This window comes from Rhizophagus irregularis, chromosome 27 (genome assembly GCF_026210795.1).
Source record: "Rhizophagus irregularis chromosome 27, complete sequence".
NCBI lineage: Eukaryota > Fungi > Glomeromycota > Glomeromycetes > Glomerales > Glomeraceae > Rhizophagus > Rhizophagus irregularis.
The window spans coordinates 1,557,673-1,569,815 of NC_089455.1; the positions used below are offsets into that span (position 1 = coordinate 1,557,673).

The 12,143-nt window shown below is 28.6% G+C and overlaps 1 protein-coding gene across 1 annotated transcript; it reads left to right on the forward strand.

Moving 5' to 3' along the window:
- Positions 1 to 11,699: 11,699 nt before the first annotated feature.
- OCT59_018233 (uncharacterized protein) lies at positions 11,700 to 11,906 on the forward strand (the record flags this gene model as incomplete). Its single annotated transcript, XM_066148633.1, has 1 exon — positions 11,700 to 11,906. The coding sequence occupies one exon, from the start codon at positions 11,700 to 11,702 to the stop codon at positions 11,904 to 11,906; it is 207 nt and encodes a 68-aa protein (XP_066004543.1).
- Between the last annotated feature and the right edge of the window lie 237 nt (positions 11,907 to 12,143).

A 12,143-nucleotide genomic window follows, 5' to 3' on the forward strand; every position in this document is an offset into this window, starting at 1 on the left:
CTGAATGGAGTTATATAAAAAATTTACAAATATGCTTATGGTGTCTTGCGAAATTAAATTCAATTTTTAGATATTTAACCAAGTTTTTTGAAGAGAAATTCTAGAACTTCCCGCTGGAACATTCTGTTTCGACTTAAGGTTAAACTTGGCCTTTAGCGACTCGTATGTTTTCATGCATTGTGCACACTACGAACAATGCTGATTTTCTAAATTTGCTGGCCAGCGTTAAGAACGACAAATAATTTGTGACAAATAGGATTATAGATTTACTTAGAAAAATATTTTTCTAGTCTTTTTGTTAGATTAATTTTCCCCAGCATCACCATAAAAATTCACTATCACGTGACGGCGGAAAATATTTATTACAGGCATCACATCCCACCGCGTTTTCATCTTTGCGGGCAAAAAATTATTTGTCACACATATTCTGTTTATTTTCACATGTTAGTGCATAATGCCGTAATGCGGGCCAAAGATCACGTGATAGTATTTTTTTTTATAGTGAAACTGGAATAGTTTAACCTTAATTAATTAGAAATGCTGAGGAGTTGCTAAGGTAGTCCTTCCCATAATATGCTGCAGTTCAGGATGTAGGTGGTCCAGAATGGGTTTGAGGTGACCCTAGTTGGATCACCTTAAATCTCTTTAAAAGTAAGAGTCTGAAAGGGCTTGCCTTGGCAGATGACAGATTATATGTTAAACATTCTTTCTTTGTATAATTGTATTGAACTATATTTTTTTAATGATTTTGCCAACTTTATATAAAATAAAAATAAATAAAAATAAATAAATAAATAAAATTAATTAATTAGAAAATTGCATGCAAATTTGCATGCAATTTTCAACATTGTAATTAATTTGATTTTTTTTGATTCTTATGTAAAAATTATTATGAAGTATATATTAAAATATTATTTTTTATGGAAATTATTTTTTTGAGTAGTTGATTTATAGGCAAATTTTACATTTGTAAAAATTAACAAAATTTATGAAGTTTTAGAATGTTAAATATATCATATTTATCATCTATATATTCTAAAATTTTGAAATTTATGTATATTATGTATTACATTCTACTCTACAACTTTACTAAGCTTACAAAAAAGGTTTAGAAAGCTGATTTTAACTTTACATATAGATAAATAATTGCTAATACTCAATTTATCTAAAAAAAAATTGCATACAAATTTGTACACAATTTACATAATTTTCAACATTATTTAATCATTTATTTACATGAAATTACACTATTTAACCTAAAAATTTTTTTGATTATTGCATAGAAAATATGAAATTTATATTAAAAATACATACAGTATATGCCAATTTATGAAATTGGCCAAATTTAAGATTTTTATAAAAATTTAATTATGAATTATATTTCACAAACATCAATTAAACCTGCGTTACATGTTTATATAATCCAGTTTTATTAGAAAATAAAAAATTTTTTCAAATTATATTCAGAACCAATAATATTAATTACTTTTTTTCTTAATTACTTTTCAAACACTTTTTTGTTAAATAAACTAAAAAAGTTTGTAAGCATATACAATGGTTATTTCTTAACCAGTAAGTAAAAGAAAAAAATTAATACTTTTTATTCATAGGAATAAATTATTTTTTTTATTTTTAACTTTAGTTCTTTTTTTTTCCTTTATAGAAATATGTATAAATATAAGTGTTAATTTAGATATAGAATTTTTGAAGAGTTTTTTTTTTTTAATAAGATAATTTTATACTACATATTTTTAAGATTTTTTATTAGTTTTATTTTATTGATATCTTAAATAGCAAGTAAAATCTTTTAAATAAAGTGAAAGAATTCAAGACTCTTTTATAAAATATTATTTGGTAAGAAATACAATTTTTGAAAATTTTTATGATAAATTTTATACCAGTAACTTAATCGTTAATTACTCAATATACATGCATGCTAAACAAATGATTTTATATTTATTTGAAAAGTTGGAACTTACTTTATCTTATAAATCAAAGATCATTCAAATTGGATTATTATATATAAAGATATTAACAATCAAATTCAAAAATAGGAAATAGATATATTGGGCATATTTATTTGGCAACTACAGTCAACTCTTTCTTTATAGTTATATATTTGGGACAGTTCATATTTGGTAATTATAAAAAATGTAACTATATAAAAATTTATATATATATATATCATAATTAAGGTTGCTTGCCGAAACCTAGGGGTTTAGGCAAAATGGCGTTTCGCCGAAAAGCAAAATTCTGCCAAAACTATATTAAAGTTATATTAAAAAACTAGCGAAACTTTGGAGAAAGGTGAAACTACCGAAACTTATTATAAATGCTGAAACTGCCGAAACTCTGCTGAAACTATAATAAATCTATAGTAAAATTTTGATGAAACTAATTGTAGGATTTTGAAGAGGTTTAGACAAGCAACCTTAATCATAATTCCAGCCAAAAATTAACATAATTTTAACCAGAATTATACTTAAAACTTTATAGTATCATAATTTCATCAATATTAATTGTAGAGAGGTGATCTTACTGCCATTTGATTCGTCTTAATAAAACGATTCTAATGATATAAAATACATCAAAATCAAATCACTAGATCAATTTATAAAATTAAAAAATATTAATAGTTTTTGCATAATACACACGTCGAATGACCAAAAACAGGTAAAAAAAATGGCTAAAATTACATAAACTATTCACAAATTTATATAAACTATTCACAAATTTATATAAACTATTTACAAATAGTATAGGTTAATTTGCAAATAGCCAAAAACAGCCAAGAATAGCCAAGAATAGCCACTGCTTTTCGCGCCATTTTTTTTGCCAATTTTTAGCATTTCGATCTGTGATAATTTTGCCAATATTGATTCTAGAGAAACGATTTTACTACCATTCAATTTGTCTTGATAAAATGAATTTAATGGTATAAAATGCATCAAAATCTAATCACTAGATCAATTTCTAAAATTAAAAAATATTAAATAGTTTTTGAGTGATAACTCTATCAATATTGATCATAGAAAGATAAGCTTACCACCATTTAATTCATCTTGATAAGGCAATTCTAACAAGCTATTAATCATCTTTTTATAATCACTAGGTGCCAAAAAATTTAGCAAAATGTTAAATGGCGCAGTAAACGTAAATTAAAAAATTATATAATGCTGATTTTTGACATTTTGTTGAATAACTTATCAGCCAATGATCATAAAAAAATGAAATTAGAACTGATCATCCTAGTGCAATCGTTAAAGTAATACTCCCTCATATAGCCTAATTATAGTAAAGTTACAGGTTCAATTTTACTAATCATGAAAATTAGCATCATGGTGAATTAGTGTATACAGTTAGGCTGCACATTTCAACTAAAGGTCATAGTATTCTTCTAACTGTCGGTTTGGTCCGGATTATAGACGGTTCGGATTAGAGCCGAAATCTGTAAGAACTGAACCAAAAAACTGGCAGTTCAGTTCGGTTTAATCCAATTTTTATAAAAATGCGAAAAATTGAATATCTGTCTATCTAGTGATCGTACAAAGTCGAGCCATATATCATTAGATTCGTCTCGACAAGACGCGTCGAATGGTGGTAAGATCATGTCTCTAGCATCGATAGATCATACGTTACCCTACACTAAATGATTTATTAATAATTGGAATTATTAAGCTATCTATCGATACTAGAGACATGATCTTAGTGTCATTCGACGCGTCTCAGTGAGACGAATCCAATGAATATAAATTTGTCCGTGTATGACCACTGGATGGCGAATAATGTCAAGTTTCGCATTTTTTTAAAATTTTCAAGCGTTAAAAATTAAAAATTCCGATACATGAATTTATTCGTTGTCCAATAGTCGTACAAATATGAATTAGGATTTATTGGATTCGTCTCGATGAGACGAGTCGAATGGTAGTGAGATCATGTCTCTAGCATCAATAGATCGTAAGTTAATTCACACTAAATGATTTATAAAAAATTGGCATTAGCAAGCTATCTATCGATGCTAGAGACGTAATCTTACCACCATTCGACTCGTCTCATCGAGATGAATCCAATGAGTCCTAATTCATATTTGTATGACCATTGGATGACGAATAAATTCATGTATCAGAATTTTTAATTTTTAACGCTCAAAAATTTTAAAAAAATGCAAAACTTGACATTATTCGCCATCCAGTGGTCGTACACGGACAAATTTATATTCATTGGATTCGTCTCACTGAGACGCGTCGAATGACGCTAAGATCATGTCTCTAGCATCGATAGATAGCTCAATAATTCCAATTATTGATAAATCATTTAGCGTGGATTAACGTATGATCTATCGATGTTAGAGACATGATCTTACCACCATTCGACGCGTCTCGTCGAGACGAATCCAATAATATATGGCTCGACTTTGTACGATTACTAGATGGGCGTCTATTTGATTTTTCGCATTTTTATAAAAAATCAGATTAAACTGAACTGCCGGTTTTTTGGTTCTAATACCGAACTGAACCGAACCGAATTTTGAGCCAGTTTCGGATCGATTCCCCGGTTTAGCCTGAACTGTTAGGAACTTTACTTCTAACGTTTCTATGAGACCATTGGCATGTATGCAGTCTTGCCCTTGAGATTACTACTACTATATCTTGAGAAAAACTTCTTATCCAGGTGGTTACTTTATGATTAAGGTTGCCTGCCTAAACCTTTCCAAAATTCTACACATATGTGCCGATTTTTGGAATTAGTCTAAATTAAGATTTTTATAAAAATTTAATATTTTAGTAAGATTAACATTACACAAATCTAAATTAAATATGTGTTACATATTTACGTAACTCAGATTTAATAAAAAATAAAAAAAATTTTTTTAATCAATATTTAAAAATAATGGTAATAACCACTTCTTTTTCCCCATCACTGCCCATCACTTTTCCATCATTTTTCTATTCACTTTTATTAAATATGACAAAAAAGTTTATAAGCAAATATAGCAGTTATTTTTAAGTGGTAAGTAAAAGAAAAAACTTAATATTTTATATACATAGATAAGACATATTTTTTCTTAATTTTTAGCTTTAATTTATTGTTTTTCTTTGTAAAAAATACATGCAAATAAAAAATAATTATGATGTAAAATAGTTGTAAAATGAATAATAAGATATTCTTTTTTTTTCAAAATAACTAATTATATATTTGTTTTTTATCTTTTAAAATTATTTTATTAGATTTATTCTATTAAAATCCTTAAATGGCAAATAAAATCTTTTAAATAAAGTAAAAGAATTTGGGATTCTCTTATGAAAGCATTTTTTGGTAAGAAATAAAATTTTCAGATCGGACTTTATGCAGGTGACAAAATCGTGCATTATTATTCCTGGAGATATGCTAACGTCATCATTTTACATTCATTTGAAAGCTGAGAATTTGCTCTATCGTAAGAATCAAAGATCAGGAAAATTGGATCACTGGATGAGGCGTAATTAACGATCAAAGTCAAATCAAATTTAAAAATTAAAAATAAATATATTAGACGTAATTATTCACAATCCAGTGATTCAATTCATTCGATTTTAGGCTTATTAGATAGACCTCAATTTTCTCTTTCAAATGAATATAATTTCATTCGTGTAGCTTGCATCTACAGGTATTTAATAAATTTTTTTATATCAGATTTTATCAAACTTATAAAATTTTATATTAATAATATAATTGATGATTCCTAAACATCTACATATATTAAACGAATTATTTTAAATTTATTTTAAAGATAAAAGTTGGCATCACCTTAGGGAGCAAAGATCATTCAAATTGAATTACTACATGTGAAGTAATTAACGATCAAATTTAGATAAAATTCAATAAATATACTGAACGTGATTACTGAACAACTAGTGATTCAATTCACTTGATTTTAGATTCATTAGATAGATCTCGATTTTCTCTTTCAAATGAATGTAAATTTATTTGTATAGCTTATTTCTACGAAGAATTATCAATAATTTTGTCATGAGAGTTATATTTGATCTTTTAAATTTTAATGATATCTTATATTAAAAAAAAATTAAAAATTATATAATTAATTAGTTTTTTTTGCATTATCTAGTATAAATTTATTATTCTTATATAAATGATAATTTATATTTGCTTTAATAAAATTATTTTTGTGTAAAAAATTAGATTCCAAGAATCGGCCCATATGATTAGTAGTTTCTCCAAAATTTTACTATAGTTTTATTATAGTTTCAGCAAGATTTTAGCAGGTTTAGCATTTATAATAAGTTTAGTCAGGTTTTACTTTTCTCTAGAGTTTTACCAACTTTTTAATAAGGGGCGTGCCAGAAATCAGCTGATTTGAAAGGGGGTGGGGGAATCAAGCTTCAGATCAGGTCTATATATCACGTGACATTTATATATCTAAATATAAATGTAAATAATTTAATTATTTTTATATAATTATTATAATGCAATTATCTTGACTTATAGTGATCCAATTTTAATAAACTTTTTTTTAATTTATAGCTCTCATTTAGCTCTATAAATCTAGCATTGCAAAACAAAAAAAAGTTTGTTCAAATTGGATCACTAGAAGCCAAGATATTTGTATTTACATTATAATAATTATTATAATGCAATTATCTTGACTTTTAGTGATCCGATTTTAATAAACTTTTTTTTAATTTATAGCTCTCATTTAGTTCTATAAATCTAGCTTTACAAAACAAAAAAAAAGTTTGTTCAAATTGAATTACTAGAAGCCAAGATAATTATATAATACTAATTATTATATATAATATTTAATATTCAATAGTAATTTTTTTTTAGCCAATCAGATTTCAATCAGGTAGAGGTGGGGGTTAAGGCTACTAATTGAGAGGAATCAGCTGATTTCTGGCACGTCCCTAAAACTTTCATATAATTTTGGCAAAGTTTCGCCATTTCAGCATTTCACCAACTTGGCAAAACCTTCTAGTATTTTCAGCAACCTTATTTATGATACTGCTTAGGTTTCTTAGGAGCTAGATGGTCATCCTAGATAGTAAAGCTAAGGATACAATACTTTTGTAGTAGTTTAACTTTCTGTTAGATTTTAAGTCAACCAAGATGTTTGTGTATAGAACAGGTAGCATAGAATCCCAAACAATACTGATACAACTCACATTTGATAGGCTAACAGTAATTTTTATTAATCATATTATAACTTCGTAAACCAAAATACAGTAAAAAAAAGTAAATAAATAGAACTAAAATAAAAAGAAAATAGTCGCACAAATTTGTACATATAGTGAAGTAACCTAAACTATAAATCCCAAACTTGTATATTCCAACTTTAAACCTAAAAAGCAAAGTTTCAGATCAACTACCCAAATCCAGAAAATCTTACCCAATCTTACAACCTGCCAAGATATTATTCCAGATGAGGACTGTTCGACTCTTCAGAAAACCCAACAGGTGATGAAACCATGAATGCCATTGGGTTAAGGAAGAATGAAGCCACTTGATACCAAGAGATGACCATTCAGAAGTCTGAAGCAGGGAGAGAGGCCCATCGGCCTGAGACAAAGCTACTTGAGGAGCGGGAAAGCGGAAAGGTTGAACAGAAGGTCCTTTGTATGAACGAAGAGTACTTGGATACAACTCACATTTGAGTTTGCATAAAGTTTATATTAAAATTTTTCAAAAGTTACATATTACAGGAATGTTTTCAAAATTCGTTATCCTACATACCTCTGTTTTTAACATAACCAGTGATTCGATTTTAATAAAATTTATATCATTAGATTCGTCTTGATGAAAGGATTCTAATGATAGTAAAATCGAATTCCTAGCTTCAATATTGACAAAGTTATGTCATAAAATGTATTTTACTTCAGTATTTAAAGTTTACTTGTAAGTTATATTAGTATTATTCAGGGTCCTGGTAGGACCCCAGACATGACATATATAACTCATAACTGATCTGCATGAATTTAAGTACTTTTTGCTCCTGCTAAAATAGACCTAATTTGCTAAAAATCAAATTATCACATTTCAAATCTATACTAATTTACTAAAACTCAAAATATGAGTTAATAATCTTTTTTTTATTATCAATAAAAAAATAAATGATTAATATAAATTAAACTGCCAATTTTTATAATTAAAATATGTAGATTATAGATAAAATAATAATTAATAAAAATAATAAATTAAATAAATAATTATTAAAAAATAAAATGTTGCGAAACTAAACAGACAGTTTTTGGCCAAAATATGACTCGGACCCCAAAACTAATATTTTTAAAAATATTATTTATAAAGTTAAAAACAAAGGATAAGTTAAATTTAAAAAGAAAATTAAGTCCCAATCCCAAAAGACCAAAAAGTACCAATTTGCTCAAATATAAAATATGATTTTGTAAAATCAATACAATTTGCTAAAACTCATAATTATGACTATTAATTAATTTTCAATCAATTTGATCTTTCTAAAATTATGAGTTTAACCTAATTTTGATTGAATTTGCTAAAACTCAAATGTGAGTTATATATGTGATATCTGGGGTCCTGTTCTGGTAGCATAGTTATAGGTTTAATTTCCTACTCTTTGGTCCTGTTTAGTGATCCCTTGTGGTTGATATCTACTTTAAGAGATGATCCTGAACAAATGTCTACTACTTCCTGTTTGAGTAATCACTACAAAAAGTATACTACTTAAGGTAAATAACTGTACTATTGGTGCTAAGCTGTAATGGCCTTTGAGTGAGATCTTGTACCTAAAATGGTGGTATGAAAGGGTACTAGATGGTTGATGTTATCTATTGAAAGTTCTTCATGAAAGTAGGTGCTCTTTAAAAGTCATAAAAGAAATTGAGTACCAGTATCATGCAATGGGTATAAGGATGAGTAGGCAGCGTATTCCTAGCTTCAGATCAGCCTTTAAAGAGGACCCTGGACATCTCTTATAGAATTTACAACTGACTTTTTGCCAAAAAAAATCTAATTTGCTCTTTTTTTATTTGCAATTATCTTGGTATCCAGTGATCCGATTCATGCAAATTTTTTTTATTTTGTAGAGCTTGATGAGAGCTACAAAACAAAAAAAAGTTCATACAAATTGGACTACTGGATGCCGAAATAATCGCAAAAAACTGATTTTTTTTTTGTGAAATTTAGGTCAATCTGCGAAAAAGTTACTACTGAGTTGTATATGTAATGTCTGGGGTCTTTTTTAAAGTGGTCTAATGGGAGATGTTCTCATATAAGGTTCTGTCTACTTGAGGAATTAAGTATTCAGTGATATGGTAACTATTTGGAAATAATAGGATACTGGCCTAATGATGTCTCATAAGAGGTAAAGGGTCTGGCCATAAACTACTGGCAAAATAAAGGGATGAAACTCCACCATTCAATTCATTTCAGTGAGACGATTCTAACAAGCTATAGTACATTTTTGTATGATTATTAGATGCCAAGTTATTAATATATTCTTTATATAATTGTAAGGGCAATCACATATATTAGCTAATATTTTAGGGGGTGGTGGAGTAAAAGAAAATCTTAGGTTACACATAATATAAACCATGTGAAATGGTTGTGATTGGTCATAAAATCTTACCTGAGGGTAGGGGAGTAAATGTTACTATTAAAATAATATTAGCTAATATATATCACTGCTTTAATTATATATGATTTTTTTTAATATAAGATTTTTGAGGATAAGTGTGATAGTGATTATAGATAAATTGTGACTATATAGTAATAATAAAGTATTTTGAACATTCAACTGATGTGACTATATTCCTTAAACTGTAGAAACTAAAATTAATTTTAAAAATTTTTGAATTTTTAAAATATCTTAAGATTTAGTGATCATAGAAAGATAAAATTATATTTGTTAGATTCCTCTTATTAAGGTGCATTTAATGGTAATAAAATTATAACTCTAAAATTGATAAATAAAAAGTTATATTAATTTATAAATTTTTAGATTTTATAAGTTATCCTGTCACATAATATTTATAAAAGAGTAATTTTATTTTTATCAGATTCTTCTCATTAAATGGTGGTAATTTTATATTTCTAGGATTAATAGATAAAAAGATATTTCAATTTAAAAAATTTAGCTACTATTTGTTATAATTTGTTAATCATTTACTTTTAAAAAATCATTGATCAAATTGAACTTTTTTTATAATTTTTTACTTAGAAAATACTATAGAATTTATTACAAAAATATTGGTTTATATAATAAAATATTTTAAAGTATTTTAAAAGTATCTTTAATTAAAAAACAAAATTGCAGGCAAATTTGGCTGCAAAACAGTTTAAAAAATAATAGTAGAATGTGATTATAATAGGAGTAGTGTTCCTCACGAGTAAAGTTGCCTGCCAAAACTCTACAGGTTATTGTCGAAATGTCAAAACTAAAACCTGTCAAAATGCTGAAATGCCGAAATAGTTTTGACATGTCAAAATTGTCAAAACCTAAAAATATTACATTTCACGTAATAACTCAGCATCCAATGATCGTAGAAAGATGCACCATAGCTTATTGGAATCGTCTCATAACGATAAGTCGAATGGTGGTTAGATCGTCTTTCTACTTTGCTAAAGTTTTACGGCCAAGTCTCCCTCTACTTCTTATAAAGCATCATCAGACTAGTATCCTATCATCCCCAAGGGGTAACCATACCACTGAGTACTTATTTTTCCTTAAGCAGGCAGCACCATATATGAGGACATCCACCATCAGGCCACATTTAAGGCTGATCTGAAGCTAGGAATACACCGCCTACTCATCCTTAAACTTATTGCATGATACTGGTACTCAATTTATTTTACGATTTTTAGAGAGCACCTACTTTCATGGAGGACTTTTGACAGGTAGCATCAATCATCTAGTACCTTTTCATACCACTATTTTAGGTACTAAGTCTCACTCAAAGGCACTACAGCTCGCGATTACCTAGCACTGATAGTACAGTTGTTTACCCCAAGTGGTATACTTTGTAGTGACCACTCAAACAGGAAGTAGCAGGCATCTGTCCAGGATCATCTCTTATAGTGGGTATCAACCACCAGGGATCACCAACCAGGATCCAAAGAGTAGGGAATCGAACTCCATAACCATGCTACCTGTTCTGTGCACGAACACCTTGGTTGGTCTAAGACCTAATAGAAGGTCAAACTACCACTAAGACATTGCACCCTCAGCTTTACCATCTAGGATGACTATCTAGCCATTACTGACCCCAAGCTAAGTGGTATTGTAGAGTGACCACCCAGACAGGAAGTCCTCCCAAGGTATAGTAGTGACCTCAAGGACAGGACTGCGTACATGCCAATGGCCTTATAGGGAATGTTAGAAGAACACCATGACCCTTAGTTGAAATATGCAGCCTAACTGTACACACTAATTCACCATGATGCAGTCCAACTAAACATGGGTATCGAAACCTCCAGAAGCATTTCCGAAAGTTTCGGGTTTCGGTATATACGAATCGAAACTTGACCCGAAACCTAAACTCTCACCGAATCCCGAAACCATTTCCGATATCCGAAACATATCCCGATTTTCCAATTTTTCAAATTTTCTATAATATATAAATTGATCAGTTGATCACTAGACAGATTACTGATAATCTCTTTTTCCTTCGTGTTTATTAACTTCGTACTCTGTCTTCGTTTTATAACTACAAGTCTACAACTCTCTAAGAATGTCTGATAATGGTGATAATAGTGCACCTTCAACTTCAAAAAAAATAAAGTCCACCAATTCTGGTGGACGTCCAAAAAAACCTATTTGGAGATTTTTTGAACAAGGGGATGAAGTAGATAAGGGACATTATGCTGCAACGTGTTCAGCTTGTGGCCAAACTTTTTCGACCTGGAAAGACTGCAATAATGGAAAAACATATAATTAATTGTTCAAAGGTGGACCATTCAATTCGTGAAGCTGTCATGTATATGGTAGAAACGCGTGAAATATCTTCCTTTAATCCTACAAATCCTAAACGAAAAATCACACAAGTTGAGAATGATCAAACAACTTTGAATAATTTTTATGAAAACTCAGAATTAAGTAAAGAACGGAAGGAAGCTATTGATACAGTTCTTATCAAAGCTTTTGTATGCTGTGGTTTGCCATGGCATCTAATTGA